The 27,811-nt window shown below is 42.4% G+C and overlaps 2 protein-coding genes across 3 annotated transcripts in view; both read right to left on the bottom strand.

Moving 5' to 3' along the window:
* Positions 1 to 16,472, bottom strand: part of LOC139580800 (synaptogyrin-1-like) — a 28,802-nt gene extending 12,330 nt beyond the window's left edge. The window contains exon 1 of one of the 2 annotated variants that reach the window (XM_071409833.1): positions 15,989 to 16,472. In XM_071409833.1, coding sequence (XP_071265934.1) covers positions 15,989 to 16,102 — 114 coding nt within the window. In that variant the 5' untranslated portion in view covers positions 16,103 to 16,472. The remainder of the gene's footprint in view (positions 1 to 15,988) is intronic. The other variant, XM_071409824.1, reaches the window with a different exon arrangement.
* Positions 16,473 to 19,970: 3,498 nt separating this feature from the next.
* The window catches only part of LOC139581071 (protein FAM171A2-like), a 60,790-nt gene continuing 52,949 nt past the window's right edge, over positions 19,971 to 27,811 (bottom strand). The window contains exons 6-8 of the mRNA XM_071410439.1: positions 26,200 to 26,313; positions 22,188 to 22,314; positions 19,971 to 21,761 (exon numbers count right to left, since the gene is read on the bottom strand). Coding sequence (XP_071266540.1) covers positions 20,102 to 21,761; positions 22,188 to 22,314; positions 26,200 to 26,313 — 1,901 coding nt within the window. The 3' untranslated portion in view covers positions 19,971 to 20,101. The remainder of the gene's footprint in view (positions 21,762 to 22,187; positions 22,315 to 26,199; positions 26,314 to 27,811) is intronic.

The following is a 27,811-nucleotide window of genomic DNA, read 5'->3' as shown; positions in this document are numbered from 1 at the left end:
TCGTCCGGGTTAGGGTTTGGCCGGGGTAGGCCGTCATTGTAAATAAGAATTTGTTCTTAACTGACTTGCCTAGTTAAATAAAAAAATATCTGCTCCATAATTTCCTGCTTTATTTGATCGCAATAGTGATAGTTTTCCTTTGCCCTCGTTTCTCATCCCAAACTCCTCTTAACCATGTTTTATTGTACATAATGTAAGCATTTCATTGCACCGTTTACACTGTAGCCTGTGCGTATGACAAACTTTGATAAAGAGCAAATGCAAAGATGCAAAGAGGACAGCGGCTCTGCTTGTGGACATAATCTTTGGTCAGGATTTCGTGAATCTGTGAATTCCCTACTCTCTAGTTTTGTCTGCTGGTGTGGTCTCCCTTCTGGTCCATTCACCTACTCCGATCTATAATTACCAGGCTAGCAGCACCGCTCTCACTCCTGTCTGGATCACAAGGCCCCAGCACCTCACAGACATATGAAAGCAGGCATTGTGGCTGGCACCACGTGGGATCCTGAGATCATTAGCAGTAGGCCTTGTATGCTCCTGATGGGATTTAGTGTGTGTGTGTGTGTGTGTATCATGTGATCAAAAAAAAGAATACAACTTTGCTTATGCATGACTTTCTCAAGATGTGCAGCACTGGCTGTCTGTTACAGTTTCACTGCTGCACCACTACAACCTAACAATTAAATACATCCCATACATCCTGTTGGATTACTGTCTGAGTTCCAGGTTGTGCCCATATGTGTGCAGGGTGTCTTTCAGGCAGGCCTACCAGTCAATGCACACCATCACAGCTAGAGCCCCTTAGCTTTGCTGCAAGCTACAACAGAGGCCTACAGAGGCCATTCACTCTTGCTGTCATAGCAATACTGTGAGCAGACTGCACTGGATGCCCTCTCTCCTCTCAATTAATCTGCTTGTGCTAGTCTCCTTCAGTCATCAGTGTAGTCTCCTCCATCATGGAGTACCATTGATACAGATGTACACAAAGGAGTCCTTGACAAACAAACATGGACACACACACACACTATCACACAGACCGCTTGCTGGCCAGGCACCACATTTCTGCCCTCCCCCACAATCATTCCATTTTAATCTCTGCGACCTTGTGTTCACACACACACAGATGGAGAGAGAACGAGCCAGAGAGCGAGCCGGAGCAACCAAGACTGGAAGTCTTTCTCCATCCTAATGCCCACGTAAGTACTACCAGGAAACCAGAAACGCCAACTCCCTACATAGAGATGACTATTTGAATATAGGCCTACCATGAGGTTACAGGTTTACACTTGCACACATAGTTAGCATACAGCTCAACAAAAACAAACACAGGAGGAAAAGGCACATCCATCCTAGACAAACCAACCTTCAAACCCAATGTTTGCTATGGAAATATCAACAGAACAATGTTTTCAACTAGTTACAGTAAAAACCGATTGATACAGCAAGGTTGGTACTTGCAACTTCAAAAACAAAACACTAAACAGCGTTTTTGAACACACCGCTACCTACCACAACCATGTCCCTAGAAAGCGAAGCGATGTCCATATTCTCCACTAGTCTTCTCGGTGTAGATTGGCCTCAGCTACTTACATCATAAGCCCTTATAAAATGTCCCAGTCCATCTGCACCTAAAAGGCTGTGGCGAAAACCCTGTGCCCAGTAGAGCGTCTAGATCCAGATGCTGGTTTTGGCAGGACAGCTCTTATCCAAAAACAAGTGTGAAAACCACACTCAATGACACTGTCATTGTTGTTTTGGGTAACTGTATTAGAGCTCTGCTCCAACAAGCCACACACACACACAGACTCTGAGGTACTCTCCACATCGCAGCGACTCATCATCACACAAAGCACAAGGAGAGAGAGGGAAGGAAACGAGACGGCTAGTCGAGAATGTAGTGCTCGTAATAGAGAAGAGAAAGATAGCATTGGTATTGTGGTGGTGAAGTGTAGCTTTAGAATGATATTTAGCTGCTGTACCATAGTGTGTATGTACACTCATGGCACACACACTTATTCAATTTGAACTGTCAAAAAGAAACAGACCACATTTTATCCATTTGCTAGCTGAAAAATAACAGAGAGCATCCAAAACATGAACACTAGATCACATTTCACCGGGTTCAAGTCCCAGCAGAGTCTTCCGGCTTATTACCTCAACAGCTGCTGGGAATTAATATATATCCTACCAACACAAGACTAAAATTCACTTCAGACTACTACTCTTCAGACTTCCATTCAAAAATGGACACATTTTATGGTATCCCTGGCGTCTAGTTAATATGTGAAAAAGAAACTCCTGCACTCTGGGGCTCCTGGTAACTCCAACAAGTTTTAAAGAGGGTCAACCAACGTTTCGGATCAATCAGTGTCATGTTGAAATAAAAAATTGGAATCAAATTTATTTGTCATGTTTCGTAAAGAACAGGTGTACACTAACAGTGAAAAGCATACTTACAGGTCATTCTCCAACAAAATGAAATAGTGACACATGGTATAAATGCACAGTGAATAATGAATAACAATAAAGTTAAAAAAATAACATGGCTATATAGTAGCAGTACCGAGACGATGTGCAGGGGTACGAGGTAATTGAGGTGGCTAGGTACATATAGGTAGGGGTAAAGTGACTAGGCAACAGGATGGATAATAAACAGTAGCAGCAACGTATGTGGTGAGTGTGAAAGTTGGTGTGTGTGTCAGTGTAAAAGAGTTAGTGCAACAACAACAAAAAAGTGAACGCAGGTAGTCCGGGTAGCCATTTGATTAGCTATTTAGCAGTCTTATGGCTTGGGGGTAGAAGCTGTTCAGGGTCCTGTTGGTTCCAGACTTTGTGCAGTGGTACCGCTTGCCGTGTGGCATAAGAAAGAACAGTCTGTGGCTTTCAGCAGGACACACCGTAGCAAAATATTTTGCAACGAAAAACAAAACAAGTTCCAGGTGGTAACTCCACATTTTCTTTTACAATTCTCCCTACTGAACATGGTTTGGAAAGCAAGAGTCAAAGCACCAGGACTAGCAACATTCTGCAGAGGTAAAAAAGCTCAACATCCAAACCTTGTCACCTTTTAATCTTACATACCAAACAAACAAACATTCCTCTTTGGCTGGAGAACATTTCAAATCTGTCCCAATGTCCCCAGCATTACTGCCAAACACCGGTACAAAGCCTGACTGTGGAAATGAACTAATAGTGCTCTGGCTATAGTGACTCAGACATCTGAATGAACATGCCAGCCACCCACACAGTCTTGTCTAATACAGTTCCATCAACTATGGTGGATGTGTCATCAAGCCAGTGCAGTAGAGCTCGGCTCTGCTCAGTATTGTGAATAGGGTATAAGTGTCTATTTTTTTGTTTTTTTTAATTGAGCCTCTGTGCCTAATTGGTAAATTAAACACATTGACTAAATAGAGACTACACTCCCTTGATTTACCAAACCTAAACGTCAGTTGCTAATTACAAGGTAACAACATTGACAAAGTAGCAGACATTGCAGCCTTCCAGGACCGGAGATCCACCCAAAGAAAAGACTTCTCTATTTCCAGGTCATCAATTAGCTCAATAAAGCTTGTATTGATCTGGTGACTGAGGCGTTTCCCAATTGAACACCATCATGCATCACCCAATATCACTCGACAGATCCCAGTGACAACATTAACAGGAGTAGCAGAGAAAAAATAACCATGTTATTCAGAGAATGCTTCCATGGAATGAGAGAAAAAAAACAAAAAAAAACGGACAACTTATTCCACATTCCCTCATGACCCGCAAGCACAACTATTCTATTTGCTCAGACAAAGGCTTCACACTGAAAAGGCAGCACTTGATCGGGCAAGGAAAAGAAAGCTGAACTAAAAGGGGATGATAGGTCATGTGACGTGACAGTTTAGTACATCCTATAATACCCCTAGTTACAAGGTTGCCATGATACAAAGATCCAGCCATTCTGAAGACCGTTCCTATCCCCTTCCTCTGGTGAATAACATACTTGTGTCGTGAGCAAGCCTCCTCTTATTTGTCCCCATTCCTCCCTCCCTCCATCCCTTTCTCATGAGTGTGCTTGCCGGTGACATCTTGCCGGTGGTCTCTGACAGTCGTCATGCCAACGCAGCAGACCTCAATCAGCCAATAAGGATCTGGGTTGGGGGGGGGGGGGGGGGGGTCCGCCTTCCTCTCATCCTGGAGAGAGAGCTGTGGGCCAGCAAGTTAATACTAACCTATCATCATCACCACAGCACGGAGGGCTACAATGGCAGACTTTAAAATGGGAGTGGCTGAGCTTACATTCCCTTTCTCGATATACAATGGCAGATTTCTCTCCACCAAGACAAATGTGTTGGTGTCCATCTTTGTTTTGCCTTAGTATTCGTGAAAGCAGGTTCTGATCACACATTTCTGGATCGTAGCAGAATGAGGAATAAAACCGCCATGATCACTAGAGTTCCCATCCCAATCTGCTGAACATCAAATATGCTGCAGTCCTATATAGTGTTGTACACCTTTTCTCTAATCACTATGCTTGACAGACAGATAGACACACACAGTCTTTGTTACATATATTTCAATTATTTCTGAGTATTTTGTCATTTGTATTGCACTGGGCTACACTACAATGTATTTTGTAACAAGATACTTCCAAGAGTTGTATTTTCAAAATGCAAAATACTTTTCTACAACGGCTCACCATTTTGTGGTTCTCCTTTCACCCTGCATTGGTATCAGAAGTCTGATGGCACTATGGTATGATAAAAGCATCTGATAAATGAACTAAATATAAATGTACATGTAAAAATGAACAATTGCAAAGTATGCTAGGTGTTATTCTAATGAGCTCCTTCCCCCTCCCCAAAAAGGCTAATAATAATAATACCCAGTGTGCTCTGCAGTTAATTTAGGTATGCTCATTTTCACATATACATTTAGGTAATTTAGCAGACAGACACTCTTATCCAGTGACTTACAGTCCCTGCATTCAACTAATCTAGATAAACAACAAATCACAGTCATAGCAAGTAAAATGTTTCTGTAACCAATACTGAGAATGTTGTTGTTGTTGTTTGGCCCGGCTACTTGCAAATGTATTTGCAAAAAAACAACAAATGCATGTATTTTAATTAAATACATTTCAAACTACAAGCATTTTTTTGTTTATTTTAATACATTGATCTTTATGGTATTTTGTCAATTTTTCTAATCCCTGCACTCACACATATCACAGAGACACACACTCTTGAAAGATGCTGTATCTTAGGCTTGGCTATTGATTACTACAGTTATATATTAGGACTATTTGGAAACATCAAGTCATTTCTCAGATCTAAATGAAACACCAGAACAAGATAATTTATTATTTTTGTCTCTGGTTAGTTATATACAAAATAATAGCCTTCATGTCCATTTACATCTGTTTGCAACATTAAGGGCCTGAGAACCTGCATTTTTTTTTTTAAACCTTTATTTATCTAGGCAAGTCAGTTAAGAAAAAAAAATGTATTTTCAATGACAGCCTAGGAACAACTTCCTTGTTCAGGGGCAGAACGATTTTTACCTTGTCAGCTCGGGGATTCGATCTTGCAACCTTCCGGTTACTAGTCCAACGCTCTAACCACTAGGCTACCTGCCACCCCTGTAATTGAACCTAGCCTATAGCAGACAGGAATCTTTGGCTCCAGTGATTGAACCTGACGGTCCGCAGGCACTGACGAGGCGCCAGGCTCGTGCTGCCTCTGTACCTGAGCTTGTAATCACAGCCTACAAAGCCTTGTCCTTACTAACTCTTTAAATCCTAAGCTTGCTGATCATTGTCTGTGTAAATACTAGCCTACAAAGGCCTTGTCATATCATAATAAATTAGTATGATATGTTACATTTGGTATGATTACCAGGGCTCGGGTTTCCTGGTGGCATTGATGGCCCGTCAATGCTCCCTTGTATGGCCATAATGCCCCCCCCAAAAAACACATGCCTTGTGGCCAAAGTGGCCGTTTTTATTTCACCTTTATTTAACCAGGTAGGCTAGTTGAGAACAAGTTCTCATTTGCAACTGCGACATGGACAAGATAAAGCAAAGCAGTTTGTATGTGTCAACACAGAGTTACACATGGAATAAACAAACACACAATCAATAATACAGTAGAAATCTATAGATCTATAAACAGCATGTGCAAATGAGGTAGGATAAGAGAGGTAAGGCAATAAATAGGCCATGGTGGCAAAGTAATTACAATATAGCAATTAAACACTGGAATGGTAGATGTGCAGAAGATGAATGTGCAAGTAGAGATACTGGGGTGCAAAGGAGCAAGATAAATAAATAAATACAGTTTGGGGATGAGGTAGATTGGATGGGCTATTTACAGATGAGCTATGTACAGGTGCAGTGATCTGTGAGCTGCTCTGACAGCTGGTGCTTAAAGCTAGTGAGGGAGGTAAGAGCCTCCAGCTTCAGAGATTTTCGCAGTTCGTCCCAGTCATTGGCAGCAGAGAACTGGAAGGAGAGGTGGCCAAAGGAAGATTTGGATTAGGGGTTGACCAGTGAAATATACCCACTGGAGCGTTACGCGTGGGTGCTGCTATGGTGACCAGTGAGCTGAGATAAGGCGGGGCTTTACCTAGCAGAGACTTGTAGATGACCTGGAGCCAGTGGGTTTGGCGACGAGTACGAAGCGAGGGCCAGCCAACAAGAGCATACAGGTCGCAGAGGTGGGTAGTATATGGGGCTTTGGTGAAAAAGCGGATGGCACTGTGATAGACTGCATCCAATTTGTTGAGTAGGGTGTTGAGGCTATTTTGTAAATGACATCACCGAAGTTGAGGATCGGTAGGATGGTCAGTTTTACGAGGGTATAATTGGCAGCATGAGTGAAGGATGCTTTGTTGAGAAATAGGAAGCCGATTCTAGATTTATTTTTGGATTGGAGATGTTTAATGTGAGTCTGGAGGGAGAGTTTAGAGTCTAACCAGACACCTAGGTATTTGTAGTTATCCACATATTCTAAGTCAGAACCGTCCAGAGTAGTGATGCTGGACGGGCGGGCAGCGATCGGTTGAAGAGCATGCATTTAGTTTTACTTGCATTTAAGAGCAGTTGGAGGCCACGGAAGGAGAGTTGTATGGCATTGAGGCTCATCTGGAGGTTAGTTAACACAGTGTCAGAGGTATACAGAATGGTGTGGTCAGCGTAGAGGTGGATCAAACAATCACCCACAGCAAGAGCGACATCATTGATGTATACAGAGAAGAGTCAGGCCTGAGAATTGAACCCTGTGGCACCCCCATAGAGACTGCCAGAGGTCCGGACAACAGGCCCTCCGATTTGACACACTGAACACTATCGGAGAAGTAGTTGGTGAACCAAGCGAGGCAATCATTTTAGAAACCAAGGCTGTTGAGTCTGCCGATAAGAATGTTGTGATTGACAGAGTCGAAAGCCTTAGCCAGGTCGATGAATACGGCTGCACAGTATTGTCTCTTATCGATGGTGGTTATGATATCGTTTAGGACCTTGAGCGTGGCTGAGGTGCACCCATGACCAGCTCTGAAACCAGATTGCATAGCGGAGAAGGTACGGTGAGATTCGAAATGGTCGGTAATCTGTTTGTTAACTTGGCTTTCAAAGACCTTAGAAAGGCAGTGTAGAATAGATATAGGTCTGTAGCAGTTTGGGTCTAGAGTGTCTCCCCCTTTGAAGAGGGGGATGAACGCGGCAGCTTTCCAATCTATGGGAATCTCAAAGAGAGGCTGAACAGGCTAGTAATAGGGGTTGCAATAATTTCGGCAGATCATTTTAGAAAGAGAGGGTGATTTGTAGGAGTCCAGATTTTGCAGCTCTTTCAGAACATCAGCTATCTGGATTTGGGTGAAGGAGAAGTGGGGGAGGTTTGAGCGAGTTGCTTTGGGGAGTACAGGGCTGTTGACCGGGGTAGGAGTAGCCAGGTGGAAATCATGGCCAGCTGTAGAAAAATGCTTCTTGAAATTCTCAATTATTGTGGATTTATCGGTAGTGACAGTGTTTCCTAGCCTCAGTGCAGTGGGCAGCTGGGAGGAGGTGCTCTTATTCTCCATGGACTTTAGTGTCCCACAACTTTTTTGAGTTAGAACTACAGGATTAAAATTTCTGTTTGAAAAAGCTAGCCTTAGCTTTCCTAACTGCCTGTGTATATTGGTTCCTAACTTCCCTGAAAAGTTGCCTATCACGCGGGCTATTCGATGCTAATGCAGAACTCCACAGGTTGTTTTTTTGTGCTGGTCAAGGGCAGACAGGTCTGGAGTGAACCAAGGGCTATATCTATTCCTGGTTCTACATTTTTTGATTGGAGCATGCTTATTTAAGATGGTGAGGAAGGCACTTTAAAAAAATAACCAGGCATCATCTACTGACAGGATGAGTTCAATATCATTCCAGGATACCCCGGCCAGGTCGATTAGAAAGGCCTGTTCGCTGAAGTGTTTTAGGGAGCGTTTGACAGTGATGAGGGGTGGTCGTTTGACAGCAGACCCATTACGGATGCAGGCAATGAGGCAGTGATTGCTGAGATCTTGGTTGAAAACAGCAGAGGTGTATTTGGAGGGTGAGTTAGTTAGGATGATATCTATGAGGGTGCCCATGTTTACGGATTTGGGGTTGTACCTGGTAGGTTCATTGATCATTTGTGTGAGATTGAGGGCATCAAGCTTAGATTGTAGGATGGCCAGGGTGTTAAGCATGTCCCAGTTTAGGTCACCTAGCAGCACGAGCTCAGAAGATAGATGGGGGGCAATCAATTCACATATTGTGTCCAGGGCATAGCTGGGGGCAGAGCGTGGTCTATAGCAAGCGGCAACAGTGAGAGACTTGTTTCTGGAAAGGTGCATTTTTAGAAGTAGAAGCTCGAATTGTTTTGGTACAGACCTGGATAGTAAGATAGAACTCTGCAGGCCATCTCTGCAGTAGATTGCAACACTGCCCCCTTTGGAAGTTCTATCTTGGCGGAAAATGTTGTAGTTAGGGATGGACATTTCAGGGTTTTTAGTTATTTTCCTAATCCAGGATTCAGACACGGCTAAGACATCCGGGTTGGCAGAATGTGCTAAAGCAGTGATTAAAGCAAACTTAGGGAGTATGCTTCTAATGTTAACATGCATGAAACCAAGGCTTCTACGGTTACAGAAGTCAACAAATGAGAGCACCTGGGGAGTAGGAGTGGAGCTAGCCACTGCAGGTCCTGGATTAACTTCTACATCACCAGAGGAACAGAGGAGAAGTAGGATAAGGGTACGGCTAAAGGCTATAAGAACTGGCCGTCTAGCACGTTCGGAACAGAGAGTAAAAGGAGCAGGTTTCTGGGCACGATAGCATAGATTTAAGGCATAATGTAGAGACAAAGGTATGGTAGGAAGAGTACATTGAGGTAAACCTAGGCATTGAGTAGAGAGTCTCTAGAGAAGTTTAAACCAAGTGATGTCATCGCATATGTGGGAGGTAGAACAACATGGTTGGTTAAGGCATATTGAGCAGGGCTAGAGGCTCTACAGTGAAATAAGACCGTAATCACTAACCAGGACTGTAATGGACAAGGCATATTGATATTAGGGAGAGGCATGCGCAGCCAAGTGAATCGTATGGGTCCAGTGAGTGGTTGGGCTGGCTGGGGACACGGCGATTCAGACAGTTAGCAGACTGGGGCTAGCAAGTTATCAGAAGGGCCTTAGATGGCCGTCGTGATGGGGGAAAGTCTGTTTTTGCCTCCTCGTGCGGTGACGTCGATAGACCAGTCGTGGAATTAGTAGGGTTCCAAGTAGCAGAGGGGTCCAAGTTCAATTGGCAAAATGGGTATAGTGGGCCAAGAAACTGGCCGATGGATCAGCTAACAGTCCAATATGCTCTAGATAGCTAGCAGGCCACGGTTAGCAGAATGGGGCTTCAGGGGACGTCTCGCCTGAGGGGCCTGTTGGAATCCTCGGGCAGATTATGTCGGTATTCCGACAGGTTCGGCGGGATTCCGTGCCCCGTACCGGCAGTAGAAGGGGTCCGGATATTGTAGCCAAGGAGTGGGCTTCAGGAGTAGCCCAGGAGCCCTCGCCGGGAGATGGGCATTGCATGGGCTAGCTCCAGGCTTATTTGGTGCTTGCTCCGGGACGTTTATCCGGCTCAGTAAAGCCTCAAACACAAATTGTCTGCAAAGCTGAAATGGGTTACTTCTATGCAAATTAATGAGGAGGCGGAACACGCCTCAATTCAAACTGTTATAAAATAATTAGAAATTTACAAGTTGAAACATGCTGCCTGTAGATAATTAGCAGGCAGCGCGTGTTAACTGTCCTGTTGCGCAATAATCACATTTTGGAACAGTGTGTACATAATGACATCATGCGCATAAAACAACTCAAACTGGGGCGACACTCACGTATGAAAAGGTTATATGACAGACTGTCTTTGGCTGCTGGACAATGTAAGAAAGTTGAGAACATGAAAGAAATACTGGTATCAATGTGATATGAGGAAGTGTTAATAAAATAAACCCATGTAACTTTCCTATGGTTGGAACAGGGTAAGATACACCCTCAAAATAAAACATCCAGGTTTTAAACAGTTACGTTTATGGTTAAGTAGTTTCAAAATGTTGACTGTCATCCTGTACCTGTCCCGCAGGTGTGATGTTCGGATGTACCGATCCTGTGCAGGTGTTACACGTGGTCTGCCACTGCAAGGACGATCAGCTGTCAATCCTGTCTCCCTGTAGCGCTGTCTTAGGAGTCTCACAGTACGGACATTGCAATTTATTGCCCTGGCCACATCTGCAGTCCTCATGCCTCCTTGCAGCATGCCTAAGGCACGTTCACACGGATGAGCAGGGACCCTGGGCATCTTTCTTTTGGTGTTTTGCAGAGTCAGTAGAAAGGCATCTTTAGTGTCATAAGTTTTCATAACTGTGGCCTTAATTGCCTACCGTCTGTAAGTTGTTATTGGATCTCTGGCGCAGGCATACCGCTAGCGACCCACCTCGACAACACCCGGTGATATTGCAGAGCGCCAAATTCAAAATACAGAAATAGTCATAATAAACATTCATAAAAATACAAGTGTTATACATCGGCTTAAAGATTAACTTCTTGTTAATCCAGCCGCGTTGTCATATTTCAAAAAGGCCTTACGGCAAAAGCATACCATGCAATTATCTGAGGACAGCACCCCGCTTACAAAAGCATACAAACATTTTCCAACCAAGTAGAGGAGTCACAAAAGTCAGAAATAGCAGATTCAGATTGCAAGGTGGGTGATGTTGCAGTGCACAACAAGCACTGGCCTTTCTCTTATCTGAATTTACAGTGCCTCTAGTATGACAAAAATCAAGCCTTTAGACGTTAATATAAATTATTTGACCTACAATATATTTGACCTACACTTTTTGTTACTCTGCAACTAAACTCAGTAAAAAAAAGAAATGTCCCTTTTTCAGGACCTCGTCTTTCAAAGATAATTCGTATCCATATTTGGATAGACAACACTCTAAAGTTTCCAAAACGGTTAAAATAATGTCTGTGAGTATAACAGAACTGATATGGCAGGCAAAAACCTGAGGAAAATCCATCCAGGAAGTGGGATTCTTTTGATGCGTGTGGATTTCAATTGGATGCCTATTGCGTATCTAATGGGTTAGGACCCAGACTGCACTTCCTATGGCTTCCACTAGATGTAAACAGTCTTTAGATATTGTTTCAGGCTTGTTTTCTGAAAAATGAAGAAGAATGAGACATTTCTGTCAGGGTACTGGGGAAGCATGCAGTGCTGGTTTGCGCGCCCTTCGTTATTTTTCCTTTCTATTGAATACGCTATTGTCCGGTTGAAATATTATAGATTATTTAGACAATTGACAACCTGAGGATTAATTATAAACATCGTTTGACATGTTTCGCCGAACTTTACCGGTACTAGTAGGATGTATTCTTCTGCATGTTTTGACCACCTTTGAGCCAGTGGATTACTGAACAAAACGCACCAACAAAACAGAGTTTTTGGGATATAAAGAGGGACTTTATCGAAAAAACACAAACATTTGTGTAGCTGGGACTCTTGTGACTGCAACCAGATGAAGATCTTCAAAGGTAAGTGATTAATTTTTTTCGCTATTTCTGACTTTTGTGACTCCTCTACTTGGTTGGAAAATGTTTGTATGCTTTTGTAAGCGGGGTGCTGTCCTCAGATAATTGCATGGTATGCTTTTGCCGTAAGGCCTTTTTGAAATATGACAACGCGGCTGGATTAACAAGAAGTTAATCTTTAAGCCGATGTATAACACTTGTATTTTTATGAATGTTTATTATGACTATTTCTGTATTTTGAATTTGGCGCTCTGCAATATCACCGGGTGTTGTCGAGGTGGGTCGCTAGCGGTATGCCTGCGCCAGAGATCCAATAACAACTTACAGACGGTAGGCAATTAAGGCCACAGTTATGAAAACTTATGACACTAAAGATGCCTTTCTACTGACTCTGCAAAACACCAAAAGAAAGATGCCCAGGGTCCCTGCTCATCCGTGTGAACGTGCCTTAGGCATGCTGCAAGGAGGCATGAGGACTGCAGATGTGGCCAGGGCAATAAATTGCAATGTCCGTACTGTGAGACTCCTAAGACAGCGCTACAGGGAGACAGGATTGACAGCTGATCGTCCTTGCAGTGGCAGACCACGTGTAACACCTGCACAGGATCGGTACATCCGAACATCACACCTGCGGGACAGGTACAGGATGACAACAACTGCCCGAGTTACCCCAGGAACGCACAATCCCTCCATCAGTGCTCAGACTGTCCGCAATAGGCTGAGAGAGGCTGTACTGAGGGCTTGTAGGCCTGTTGTAAGGCAGGTCCTCATCAGACATCACCGGCAACAACGTCGCCTATGGGCACAAACCCACCATTGCTGGACCAGACAGGACTGGCAAAAAGTGCTCTTCACTAACGAGTGACGGCTTTGTCTCACCAGGGATGATGGTTGGATTCTCGTTTATCGTCGAAGGAATGAGCGTTGCACCTAGGCCTGTACTCTGGAGCGGGATCGATTTGGAGGTGAAGGGTCCGTCACGGTCTTGGGCGGTGTGTCATAGCATCATTGGACTGAGCTTGTTGTCAATGCAGGCAATCTAAATGCTGTGCGTTACAGGGAAGACATCCTCCGCTCTCATGTGGTACCCTTCCTGCAGGCTCATCCTGACATGACCCTCCAGCCAGCATGACAATGCCACCAGCCAAACTGCTCATTCTGTGCGTGATTTCCTGCAAGACAGGAATGTCAGTGTTCTGCCATGGCCAGTGAAGAGCCCGGATCTCAATCCCATTGAGCACATCTGGGACCTGTTGGATCGGAGGGTGAGGGCTATGGCCATTCCCCCTAGAAATGTCCGGGAACTTGCAGGTGCCTTGGTGGAAGAGTGGGGTAACATCTCACAGCAAGAACTGGCAAAGCTGGTGCAGTCCATGAGGAGGAGATGCACTGCAGTACTTAACTTCTCTAGGGTAGGGGGCAGCATTCGGAATTTTGGATGAAATGCATGCCCAAATTAAACTGCCTGCTTCTCGGGCCCAGAAGATATGATATGCATATAACTGGTAGATTTGGATAGAAAACACTCGAAAGTTTCCAAAACTGTTGAAATAGTGTCTGTGAGTATAACAGAACTGATTTGGCAGGCGAAAACCTGAGAAAAATCCATTCAGGAAGTCGTTTTTCTTTTGGTTTTGTAGTTTTCTATTCAATGCCATTACAGTATCCATTGACTTAGGACTAAAATTGCAGTTCCTATGCCTTCCACTAGATGTCAACAGTCTTAAGAAATTGCTTCAGGCTAGTATTCTGAAAAATTAGGGAATAAGAGCAGTCGGAATGACTGGACCCTAAAGTGTCACAGAGCTTTTTCATGCAGAGTGCCGAGAGAGTGCCTTTCTTGTTTACCTTTTATATTGACAACGTTATTGTCCAGTTGAAATATTATCGATTATTTAGTCTAAAAAGAACCTGAGGATTGAATATAAACATAGTTTGACGTGGTTGGATTCACAAGAAGTTCATCTTTAAACCTATGTAAAATATGTTTTGTTTTCTGAATTTTTATAATGAGTATTTTTGTATTTGAATTTGGCACCCTGTAGTTTCACTGGCTGTTGAAGAGGTGGGACGCTACCGTCTCACATACCCTAGAGAGGTTAATGCAGCTGGTGGCCACACCAGATACTGACTGTTACTTTTGATTTTGACCCCCCTTTGTTTAGGGACACATTATTCCATCTGTTAGTCACATGTCTGTGGAACTTGTTCAGTTTATGTCTCAGTTGTTGAATCTTGTTATGCTCATACACATATTTACACATATTAAGTTTGCTGAAAATAAACGCAGTTGACAGTGAGAGGATGTTTCTTTTTTTGCTGAGTATACTTAGCATGTTAGCTAACCCTTCCCTAACCCCTATCCTTGTGTAACAGTGCTGATTCCATCCTCTCCTCAACCTGGGCTCGAATCCGGGACCCTGTGAACACATCAACAACTGTCTCCCACGAAGCATCGTTACCTATCGCACCACACAAGCCACAGCCCTTGCAGATCAAGGGAAAGAACTACTTCAAGGTCTCAGAGCAAGTGAGGTCACCAATTGAAACGCTATTAGCGCGCACCACTAACTAGCTAGTCATTTCACACCAGTTACACTTACTCCTCCCCCTTTGACAACCTCCTTTTCCGCTGCAACCAGTGATCCGGGTCACGGCACCAACGTAACAGTGTTGCTTACATCCCTCTCCTCACCCCAACTTGGGCTCGAACAAAGGACCCTCTGAACACATCAACAACTGCCTCCCACAAGGCATCATTACCTATTGCTTCACAAAAGACGTGGCCCTTGCATAGCAAGGGAAACAACTACTTCAAGGTCTCAGAGTGAGTGATGTCACCGATTGAAATGCGTGCACCGCTAACTAGCTAGCCATTTCACACAGGTTACACTTAACCCCATCCTTAACGTTAGCCACCTAGCTAATGTTAGCCACAACAAATTGGAATTGGTAACACATCATACATATTGCAAATTCGTAACACATTGTATTAATTGCAATTCGTAAAATATCATACGAATTGTAATTCGTAACATATCATTCGAAATAGATGACACCGACAAATTAATTCCAAACGTAACAAATCATGCCTCTTTCAATGTCCCGGATTTTGTTTATTATGTTACGTCTACCCCTGATTCCAGGTTGGCCTGTGTAAAGCAGCCTGTTTAAAGGGGCAATCTAAAAGGGACAACAATTATTGATATGTACCCATTGATTCTTGAACAATATATCTTATAAATACCTCATGAGCTTAGTTCAACTGTCTTACCCCATAAGAAAAAAATATATATATTTTTTTACTCCAATGTTTGTAAACAAAGTAAATGTAAACCAACACTCTATACCCTCAAAACATGGTTACAACTAGAATGTTAATAGTATGGATGGTCAGTCCTTGGATCCCATAGCTCTGTCTATGAATTTGAGAGTGGTTACATTACTCCAGCTCCATTCCTCAGCTTTTTAGAGTAATAGTGGCTGGGTGTGTGGCTTTGAATTGTTTGAACTACTGATTGCCACTTTAACTGACATTTAGTAGTCTATAAAATAGGGGTCATTAATTCAGTGGTAGCCATAACATTTTAATTTAACACAAATGGTTTTCAAGACAAGGTAGTTATAGTCACTAGTCAAATATTATGATAGTCTGAAAACAATATTTATTCTGTGCGTCCCATTAACGCCCTTTCACTCAAATGTGTGCGTAAGCAGGGTATATAGCCTTGCCTATGGGGTTAACAGATTGCCTAGGAATCAATCGCTTTGCTTTCAAATCCTCCACATTTCTCGAATGTTTGTAGATATTTTGCTGTACACATACAGATGCCCGTGTCCTCCACTCTTGGATTATTAAAACAACGACATGCTCAAATAAACAACACAAAACATGACCACTCACCCAGCACACAAGCCGAAGGATAGTTTGAGGCTGTTGAAAGAACGTCAAAGGTTCGAAGGCTCCTCCAGCCTTCCCCGCTCCGTATGCTTGCATCCCCTGCATCACCCCCTCCATCTTCAGCTTCTGGTGGTGATTTCCCCGTATCCGAATTCAGTACCCAGCCTAAGACGTTAAATGACGTGGGTTTGTGCGCTCGTTCGGTGTATTGACCTTGGTATGATTATAACGCTGCCCGTTGGAACGGGATTGACTCGGGTTTAATTTATTCTAGTATCTGCTCTGCCCCTTTGCCAATCCAAAGCATTCCACCCGTGGCTGCTTTCTGTGGTTTTGAAGCTAATTTATTTCCCGAAACGACCTCTTCCCCTTCTCCCTATATAGCCCTTCCTCATCTGAAAGGTGGAGAGAAATAAGCCGAGCAGACACGCATTCTTGTGAGTAGCGCGCGCATACGGCGCAGTCAAGTTGACGCGCACTCACTCTCGACAATCAAGCTCCTTGTCATGTTTTTATTGAGGCGCGCTCCTGGCAGAAAACATTATCTTATTCAATAACAAACCAAAAAAATCACTATTTAAAAAGAAGCCTACACACTAGGACATGAAGTGGGGAAAAACACAAGACCACTCACTACAGGCTCACATATTCATTATATGCATGGATAATCAGCGATCTCTTCCTGATTTACAAATCTGTTCGTCTCCCCAGTCTTCGGTGTAGGAGAGGCCTATGCCACCTGGCGGATAACTATTGGCAGTGGCTCTCACTAGGCAAAAATGGTTAATGACTATGCATTGTGTTGGTTATAAATCTAGAATGTATGTTCAAGTAGTTTACAGACTGAGTTTTTGGTCTAGGGCCTAAAGAGCCACCAGAGCCATATCCAATAAAAAATGACTAAAGCCTACAAATCCCGAGGTACAATTATATTTCATGAGAAATTGTGACATTACCACAAAAGGATAGATGTATAATATAAGCCTATTGCTTTTTCTTCTTCAAAGCTAACTGAATGACATTAGAACAATAAATGCATAGAAAAACAATTGTAAGTGAGCTGCTGATGCCACACACACAGTACAAATTCCAAGCACGCAGATTACTTGTTAAATGCTTTAATTATTGGATTGTATATTAACATTATTAATAACAAGCAATAAAAGTTAGCAAAGATTTGCCTCAGAAATATAGATCTGAGGGGGAAAGGAGGTGGCACCAGTTTACCATAACAGCACATCATCCCTCTGTCTGTTGCCTAGGAGACAACAACTGACCTTGTATAAGCACTCAAACAGTAGGCCTATAGGAATTAAGATTAGCCAGGCATTCACAAATATAAAAATAACTGTAAAAAAGGAAACCAAAAAAACTTTCTCAAGTCATATTTAATCAGAACACAACACACCCAATTTACACTGTTTCCAGCAATGACACCATCGTGTGGTCGGCTGTGATTTGTCAGAATTCACAGATGCTCCACTTGCTAATATGGGGAGTTTCATCAGTGGCTTGCCCTGCACTGACAGGGGTGGAGAGACTTGACACACTTTCAAAGCTCTGACTGTCTTGTTTATAGACGTCAAATACCAGTATTATCCTTGTCCTCACAACAATTTCTGATGTCAATTTTTGATGACACCACATAAAACACTATTCAGTAGTGCCTAGGGCCAATAACTCTATTAATGTTCTCGTGCCAACCTCATTCCTTAAATGACATTGGACGTTAACTTCATCCCAAAAACATACCCTGCCCCCCCCCAAAAAAGAAACAAACATAACATCTCTCTCTGAAATAGTCAAAGGAGATTCCATATCAGAGCGGAGCTGGTTTATTCATAGAGACAGGTGGCTCAATTCTGCAAGCTTAAGCATCAAACCATTTTGAAGTTGAGAGAAGCTGATTGTCTGACAAAAAAAGACCACAACAGCACAAATGCTTATGATAGGAGGAACATGCATGTTCATTGTGATCCTGAGTCTCAAACCACAGGGAAACCACTTCACATACTAGTATCAACTCAGTAACTGAAAACGTGGAAAGTATCAATCCTTAAAAAGAGACTTTCAAGGGTCATTCACATACTTTTGAATGGAGAAAGGGGGGAGAGAGAGCGGTGACAGTGTTGTTATAAAAAAAAAAAAAACAGTGGGTTTAAAACAGGGATTGTGACAATGCAGGTTTGAAATGAAGAGGACCATTGCTGTGCATCTTAGGCAAGGCCCTGCACCTGATTTTCTTTAGGCCGTGCTGTATATTAGTCCACAAAGCAATGTGATAGAACTTCAACTGGACTTCATAAACCTGATAGCGAGTGTATGGCTTGATTGCCTTCAAATGACCCCTGATCATCAAGGTTGAGTACTGTTTGTTTTAAATTAAAGTTGATTAGCTAACAATAGCTTAACATTGTGTATGACTCAATATCGTAACCTGAAAATAATGAGAAAAACATGTTACAGAGTATGTGTTAAACCCCAGGTTTAGCCAGTAGCTTTCTGAAAGGTTGTACAATGGTACAACTGCTGGGTTTACATAATGAGGCCTTGAATCCAAGCCATTATTTTTTATGCTAAAAAAAGGCACTTAAGAGACAAATTGTTTGGTGTGATTTGTTGGACAATAACATTTTTAGGTCTGATGGATTCCTGTCTTATTTATCTGAAGGCTAATAATTAGATGATTTGAGAATATGAGCCAGTGGAGATTACTGACAATCTAATATGGCACCGTTTATGGGAACATTAGGTAATTGTGATTTCCACTCAGTCAACTCAGTGTCTTTTCCTTTCACAACATCTTTCAAGTTTGCAATAATACCCAATTATTCCGTTTTTTACGCGAATATTTTACATGTCGGTATCATCCAATCCATGTCTGGCTTTAAATTGATATTGCAACAAAAAGGTACAGACTTGCAATGCTAAGCTAACAAAAATGTTCTAGCAAACCTTTCTGTGATGCTCTAATTTGTTTCCAGCCACGCTGCTTAATGAATATTTCAAATAATTTTGTCAGGTACATGCTTCCATATATTTTAATGTTACAAGTCACCAGGTCAGCAGGTTAGTAAAGCAAGAAAAAAACACGACTAACATTTTCTGTCAGTAAGGAAAATGGCAACGCAAAACGGTATGCATTATTCTCCAGGTTTCAGTGATAGTAACGTGGAGGTGGTTTTCTGCCATTATCTCCAAGGAAAATTTTAGAGTACAAAATGAAACAACAACATTGTTGTAAACCCTGGGTTTTAGGACTTACTTATTAGGATTTCACAATCACAATCACAACAGCAACCTTTTTTCCAATGTTTAATACATTGATCTGTCTCCTCAATGACATTAAGTACCACTCAGTCATAAAAAGAAGGCCATCTAATCTGTTAGAAAAACAAGATTAAAGAGTGAAAAAAAAAAAAAAAAGAATTAATTCCAATTCTGGCCGACAGTCTTGGTTTTCCATAGGAATCAAAAGTTTCTGTTTGGCCAGCTGACGCCTCCCAAAAGGTCTGTAAAAATGACTTGAGGTTAATGCTAAGGTAACAGCAAAATCGGATAGGTAACATTTCCAAGGAATTCTACTAACAGCACAGTGGAGAAAAACATTGTTGAGCATTTCTCAAGATTCTCAGAATACCAACCAGTCAGAGGAACTCTCCCATTTGTTCCCTCTCCCATATGTTCCCATCCACATGCTTAGGGATCATGATTTAAAAAATAAATAAATCCACAGCCATGTGAAACTTCTAGAGATACGGATATAGCTACCGATCTCAGTGATGTTTTTGGAGATGTAGATATAGCTACTGATCGAGATGCAGATATAGCTACTGATCTCAGTGATGACTACAAGCAAATGTGGGACTTCAAAACACCTGGTCCTTTCTCGACTCATGTGACAATTGTGCTTCTTTGTTTGATTTCCATTCTCATAATCTCTTTCACACACGTCTTTCTCTTTGTTCTCCAAGACAGACCTCTCATATTCTCTGCTCTTCTTTCTGTAGAGAATCTACAAGGGACACAGTCAGAAATTAGGCGTTCATTGACACAGTGGTTCTTCTCCCCCTGTTCTCTTGTAGCTCAATGTTCCCTGAGAGCCCTAGGTATATCTTACTTCCACACCATGAGGGGTCTCTCCTCGCGCTTCTGCCAGGGACTCTTCTTGTTCCCCTCCTCGTCTTTATCATCGGCATCCTCCCCATCCTCGGGGCTGGTGGCTGAGTCCCTGTGTGTCACCTCGCTGGTGGTAGTGGTGGTACTGGTCCGGGCGCTGTTATCCCGGCTGCGGCCCTTCCGGGGGAACGTGCCCCCACGGGGGGTCGTCTCTGGGGCCTCATCCAGCAGCGGTGCCAGAGAATTGTCCTCTGGAGAGTACATGGCAGCGTGGCTCTCGCTGCTGCTGCTGGGGGGGTCTGTGGTGTCGATGCAGGGGAGTTTAGTATAGGTCTTCCCTGCGTGACCCTTCCTCTCAACCGCAGCTGCAGCTTCCTTTGCTTCCTTAGCTTCCTTGGCCTTCCTCTCCTCCTTTCCCTTCCGCTGCTTTATGTTGGCTTCGCGAGCGACGTCTACTCTGTTGTCATGACTCCCCGTGGCTCCTCCACCTCCCCCTCCTCCAGGGATGCTGAGAGTGTCTCCCCCCAGCTCGATGTAGGAGTGGCGAACCAGGGAGTTGGAGCGACCGTCCAGGGAGACGAACCAGGCCCGGGGGTGCGGTTTCACCCCCAGCTCCAGAAGCTTCTTCTCCGTCAGCGCCTGCAGCTCTCCGTTCATCTGAGATATGGTGTTGTCGTTGAACAGGACCGGGATGTGGACTGGGGCCGCGTTAGGGTCCGAGGCCCAGTTGGAGTGTCCCTCTGAGTCCTCCCTCTGCTGGCCTGGTTCTTCCCCTTCCTCATCCTCCTGTTGATGATTCTGTTGTTGCTGGTTCTGTGGTTTCTGCTGCTGATTCTGGTGTACCTGTCCCTGCTGCCTGGGCAGAGTCATGCTAACCTGGATTCCCTCCATGTCATGCTGCATCTGTTGCTGCCTCTCCAAGGCCTGCTCCACAGCCGACAGGTCCGACGACAGGCGCATGTAGTGGGCCGGGATGACCAGCGTGGGCACCACACTCCGGTACATGCTCTCCTTCATCTGGTCCATGGAGTGGCAGAAGATGAGCTGGCCGGGCTGGGTGTTTAGAGAGTTGGGCCTGGCTAAGAGGTCCCCGGTCTGGGACGCTGAGTACTCCGGGGGCAGGCCAGAGTACTCCTGGTAGTGCCCGGCGAAGGGAGGCAGTAAAGGTGGTGGAGATGGTGGATCTGAGGAGTAAGCTTGGTTGTCATTAGCGTTGTGATTGTAGCGACGTCGAGGATCATGGGTATTATCCTCCGCTGAGCTGAAGCTGCGGGTGTCGTTGCGGAGCAGCAGCTGAGGATCCAAGTTGTTAGTGTTAGTAGAGCGCGTTGTCACCTTCATGGGAAAACTCTCCCCACCGCCACGTCCGGTGATACTGTCCGTGTTCACCTTGGAGTGGCGCTGGGCCTTTCCTGGGGGCGTGTGCCGGAAGAAATCCTCCCTGGAGCTGTGGAGATCCCGGGTGGAGGACAGGTCTGATTTGAGGGCGTCTGGGTCACCCCCGGTGGAGGAAGCTGTGTCGATGTGGATGTGGCCTGAGCTGATGAGGTTGAGGTGGGACATAGAGGTGCATTGATCTCTTTTGGAGCCGTCCATGCCGGAGGAGACATGCATCTTGCCGTGACGGTACTGCTGCCGTGGTTTCAGACATCTCCGCCTAAAACAAAACAGGGATGGATTAAAGGGAGAATGCAACCAAACACACACATCCATGTATCACATTTTGAAATTAAACAACAAATAGAGTCCTGGATTGGTTATATTTTTATATTACATTTTGGACCCAGGCCAGTAATAACGCCACTGATTCAACTAAGCAAGTGCCTGACAGGGTTGGAGTCAATTCCATTTAAATTCAGAAAGTAGTTCCAAATTTTCCTTGTTGAAAAGCATTAAAGGGTATTGGAACTTCAGTGTATTTCCTGAAGTGACTGGAATTTAAATGGAATTTACCCTAAACCTGGTGCTTGATGACTCGTAGAGTAGCTAGTTCAAAACTAGTGCCGGGTTGGAACAAAAATGTGCCACACTGGGACTGACTACTCCAGGACCTGAGTTGAGACACGCTGGGCCTGATACCAACCTGCAGTAATAGAGCAGCAGACAGAGCAGCACCAGCACCAGCAGAGCCATGGAGCCCAGGATGGTTAGGAGGAAGATGGTGTGGTAGGTGGTGATGTCTCGCAGGCCCATGGGGTTCAAAGCTGAGCCTGCAACATAGGGGTGCACTGTAAAACATTTCCTGTAATTTTTATAGTAAATTACTGGCAGCACAGTAGCCTGTAGCTTACTGTAAATCTACAGTAAAATACTGTCAGCACAGAAGCCAGTAAATTACTGTAGATTTACAGGACCTTTACTGAAACACAAATGTACAAAATATTACTGTAACACCTGACTACAGCTACATGCTGTCTTTACCAAATTTACAGTGCATTACTGGAAGTATAGTGGTTGGTAAACTGTTGCAGATTTACAGTGCAGGCAGCTAGCGCCAATGATGGGCAGTATATCTGTTTGGTATTTCAATACCTATTTAGTCATTTGTATTTCACTGGCCTGAAGTACAATTCATGTATTTTGTAACAGTTTAATTATAATACATGTATTTGTATTTTCTTATACAAAAATAAACCTGCAAGCAGCCCGCTTAACTACAACAACATTCTCGTTTAATGCACTCACTGTAAGTCACTCTGGATGAGTGAATTACCAAAATGTAAATGTAAAATGAACAATTGCAACACACACTGCTGGGTATTATTCTAATGAGCTCCACCCCCAAACAAATAGTTTGAGTGTGGAACTCACTAGAATAATACCCAGCAGTTTGCTTTGCATGTGTTCCTTTTTAAATTGACATTTGGGTCATTTAGCAGACTTTTCTGTCCAGAGCAACTTACAGTCATTAAACAAAACACATATCACAGTCATTGCAAGTAAAATGTTTCTGTAACTGTTACTGAGAATGTTGTTGTAGTTAAGGATACATTGGTCTTCAAGGTATTTTCTATTTGTAACAACATACCTTTTGATGTATCTTTGCCCAGCTCTGGCCAGTGCCAAGTACATTACTGTAATATTCACAGTAACTTGCTACCAGATTCCTGTAAGTTACTGTAATATCAGAGCAACGATACAGTATAATACTGTAAGAAAATAAATGCTACAGCTATCGGAATATTGGTATTTTACTGCAATTATACATGGGATTGGTGCAAGCAGGTTGGCTGCTAGGTATGTGTATATTACAGCATATTTATGAATATTTGGTGTTTATATCACTTGCACTTCTAGAGGCCTAAACAAAGGCTTCCAAATTGTCTGTGATTACAGTAGTGGTGGGGAAAAGAAGCTTCTAGAAGCATTGAGGCTTTCCAGCCAATTGTGTCAAAAACAGGTTCATTACTGAAGGCTTTGATCAACACTGTGTACTCTAGTGGCACCTGCTGGTCAAAACAATTTAGAACAGACAAATTATATAGATGACATTGTCATCTAAAAAACCAATCAGGTGGTTGTTCGGCAGAAAAATGAAGCTTCGGACGTCATTGATCATGTGCTTCTGATAAAGTGATACATCTCGGAGCGCCGGTATCAAACGTAACATCGATAGATTACAGGGCAAAACAGACTTGGCAAAACACTCAAACACTAAAGGTTTAAGACTTGCTGCCACTCTGACCTGTCCCTATACACATTCAATTGTTAGGGCACTACTACCACATATTAGTTCAGATGGTACAGTATTCTTACTAACGGGTGCAATAAATATAGCTACTTACAAGGCATGCCTCGGAATATGATAATGAGCCAAATATTGTTCCCCTCCCACAACATTTTCCCACAATGCACTATAATTTACAGAATGCTGCAGTAAATATATAGCAAAAACAGCAAAACAGTAGTTTATTGTTAAATTGTATTGTAATAAAGTTAAAGCAATTGTTAACAGTGAATATGCAATTATATATTACAGCATACTAATAAATATTTGGTGTTTTATATCACTTGTAGGGGCCTTAACAAAGGCTTCTAAACTGGCAGTGACGCCAGGGCAAACCGATCAAAAGGAGATAGCTAAACACTCATCCATTAAAGGTTTGAGACATGCTGCCACTCTGATTTGTCCCCTACAAACATTAAATTGTTACACATATTGTTACACATACCACATATCAGTTAAAATTGGTTCAGCACTCTCACTAAAGGGTGGAAAAAATAGCCTCTTACATTGCATGCCTCAAAATATGTTAATGACCCAGAAACAACAATAACACTAGTGTTCAAAAGGCGTTTGGTGCTCCAAAAATAGAGTATGGTACTGTATTCTGTGGGGTGGTAATGAATTACAATAAGTTACTAGCAGCACTGTAGCCAGTAAATTACTGTAGATTATTGTTTTGATCGGAACAGATTTTAGATTCCAAAAATACAATCTAGTACTGTACTACAGTAAATTACTGGCAGCACATTAGCCAGTAAATTACTGTCAATTTACAGGTCAAGGTTTTTAGTTTCCAAAAATACGGTATGGTAGTGTATTCTGTGGGGCACAGCGTTCTCACTTACGGGTGCAACAAATATAGAGTATTACAAGGAATGCTTTAAAATATTTTAAATAGACCGAGATTCTTTCCCCGCCCACAACATTTCCCCACAATATACCATCATTCACATTATGCTGCTGTAAATATACAGCAAAACAGGTAATACAGTACTTTACTGTAATTTTACCGCAGTGTAGCGGAATACCATTGAGCCCCCATAATGCATTGCTCTTTAGAGTACTGTACATTAATATAGAATTACAATAGCTAACAAAATGTTTAGCAGTAAATTTACAGAAATTTGTTACAGTGATAAATAATATACTAGGATGGGCCAAGTCTGCAACAGGACTCTCTACAAAAAGCTTTGTAATGGACAGACCACGACCCCTAGCTATACAGTTTCATCGCAAAAGTGCACAAACAAGTGTTCATTATTCAATTTCTATCTCATATTGACATAGTCTTAAGACAGGCATCACCAACTAGATTCAGCCGTGGGCCGTTTTTTTTATTGAGCGGATGGTCAGGGGGCCGTAACATAATTAGAAATAATAATAAAATTAAAATGACCTCAAAAAGTTCAAACAGACTAAAGCATAATCATTTCAAACCTTGCTTACATTTGTATACAATCACATATGTCTCTCTATTATGTGTGGGAATAGTTTGGAACAGATTTCCAAAATGAAAAACTATTTTTTTTTGCTTAGAAAACTTCGGGGGCATAATAAAATCACCCACGGGTCGCCAGTAGGGGGCCTACAGTGGGGCTGTAGAAGAAATGTCAGACTGATGCAAACCTGAGCTATGTCAACATTGTTGACATAGTCAGGGATGGGCAAAAATCACAAAATACCATACACATCTATGTATCAAAAATAAATTACGAAATACTTGTATTTTGTAATGTATTTCATTAAAATGCATGTATTATGTATTTTAAAACAAGAAAATACATTTGCAAGTAGTTGGCCCAAGCAGCAACAACATTCTCAGTAATGGTTACAGAATCGTTTTACTTGCTATGACTGTGATATGCTGTTTATCTAGATTAGTTGAATGCAGGGACTGTAAGTCACTCTGGATAAGAATGTCTGCTAAATTACCAAAATATATGTGAAAATGAACATAGAAAAATGAACTGCAAAGCACACTAGGTATTATTATTGGCCTTGTTTCGGGACGGAGCTCATTAGAATAATACTCTGCATGCTTTTATATTGTTAATTTTTACATGTACATTTATATTTAGTTCATTTAGCAGACGCTCTTATCACACCATGGTGCCATCAGACTTCTGATACCAACGCAGGGTGAAAGGGGTCCACAAAATTGTGAACAGCTATAAAAAACAAAAATGGTATAGCAAAGTATTTTTGAAAATACAAATTACAGCTCTCGAAAGTATCTTGTTACAAAATACATTGGAGTGTAATTCAGCCCATTGTAATACAAATAGCAAAATACTCAGAAGTCATTTAAATACATATTTCAAATACATGTAACGGAAATACTGCGCATCTCTGGACATAGTTACTGTACCTGTGGTTGAGGGAAAGGCAGCCAGCCAGTATCCTAGCTGGTTGGCCACAAAACTCCATGTCAGCTGTGCTCCTTCTTTCTTGATGTATCCGGTTCCTTTCCTGACCCAGAGTCCTGTTGAAGTACAAGTCAGCATCAGGACAGAATTAGTTAGAGTAGAGTAGGAATTACATTAAACATTGTATGTCAACTTCCTTAACAATTTAAGAGATGTGTGTGTACATTTCCATTAAGATCCTTATCAATCCAAAATATATTCCCAAAACTGAAAATATATATTTTTGTGAGTATCCCTGCTCTGCACTAACAATAATGATTTCAAATTAATTTTTTCCCAATGCATGCTCATAATCCCTGTACACAATAATTTCAAGGAAAATCACATATACACAGTATATTCTATTTAATCCTGGCGTGAGCAGATGGAACAGCTCCATAGTTACTGTACTGAACGCATGCTGTGAATCTATTATTTGACATTATAAGGCCAGCGGTGTTATGCATTCATATCCAGTGATGCGTAGCTCGTCAAGATAGAGCATACACAAATGATGAGCGAATAACGTGATTCAAGGAAGGAAGACAGCTTTGAGTCCAGGCAGATGCTTTCCGACCATAACCACAATAACGAAAGAGGAGCGAGGGGGGAAAAAAAGACAAAAAAATGACAAAAGAAATAAAAACTTGGTCATAAAAAAAAAGAAGAGAAAATAAGAAGAGAAAAAACATTTCCCATGATGCCAGGCGCCCTGAGGAGAGGGTCAGAATTGGGTAGCTTAATGCGTCTTGACAGGGAGACCTCTGCCCACAGTACACCCAAGGTCCCCTTCTACATCATCCTCCCGCTCCTAAAATAGTTTTAATTTCTGTCATTCTCGTTAGCATTTTCACTTTGCAGAAAACATAAACACAGAAGCAGGTTATGATTAGGCCTACATGTTACTTATGCAAGTGTCCTGAATGATTTTAACACATTGTAGGGGAGAATGCAAACAGTGGCCTAAAATAAAAATGTCAAGTTTACAGTAAGATATAGCTTATGATTAATAACATATTTGAAAAAATAAACATAACATTGCCTTTCAACTCGAATAAGCAATACAACTATTAGTTTAAATAACTATTAGATCATTATCATCTGTTTAGACTACAAACATTTGTTGGACTCCTCTTTTAGTGCTAATACCCCAGGCAAGGGAAGTCTGTGAATATATTGCCTTTGTCATCACAGCAGCAATACAACCAGGGCCTGTATTAATTAAAAGTGCTCATCTAGGATCAGGTCATCTTATTCATTATGATCTAAAAGTCAAAACTGATCCTAGATCAACACTTCTACTGACGCTTTGTGAATATAGACGCAGGCCTGAAAATCCATTAGGCCAGCTTTGGCTACAGTACATCTATTTTTAGACATTAATAGACGATCTGGCATCCACAACCTCAAACATTGAACCACCTGAGACGTCAACCAAGGACTTCTAGGCTACATATTAAGACAAGCTCTAATTAACACACCCTAAGTGGTGTGAATAGATACACACTCAACAATCCTCTCAACAATCCTCTAAAGTAGGGGTAAAAGGGAGGTGAGAGTGAATTGAAGTGTGAA

This window comes from Salvelinus alpinus, chromosome 1 (genome assembly GCF_045679555.1).
Source record: "Salvelinus alpinus chromosome 1, SLU_Salpinus.1, whole genome shotgun sequence".
Taxonomy (NCBI): Eukaryota; Metazoa; Chordata; class Actinopteri; order Salmoniformes; family Salmonidae; genus Salvelinus; species Salvelinus alpinus.
This window is presented reverse-complemented; position numbering and strand designations above follow the sequence as displayed.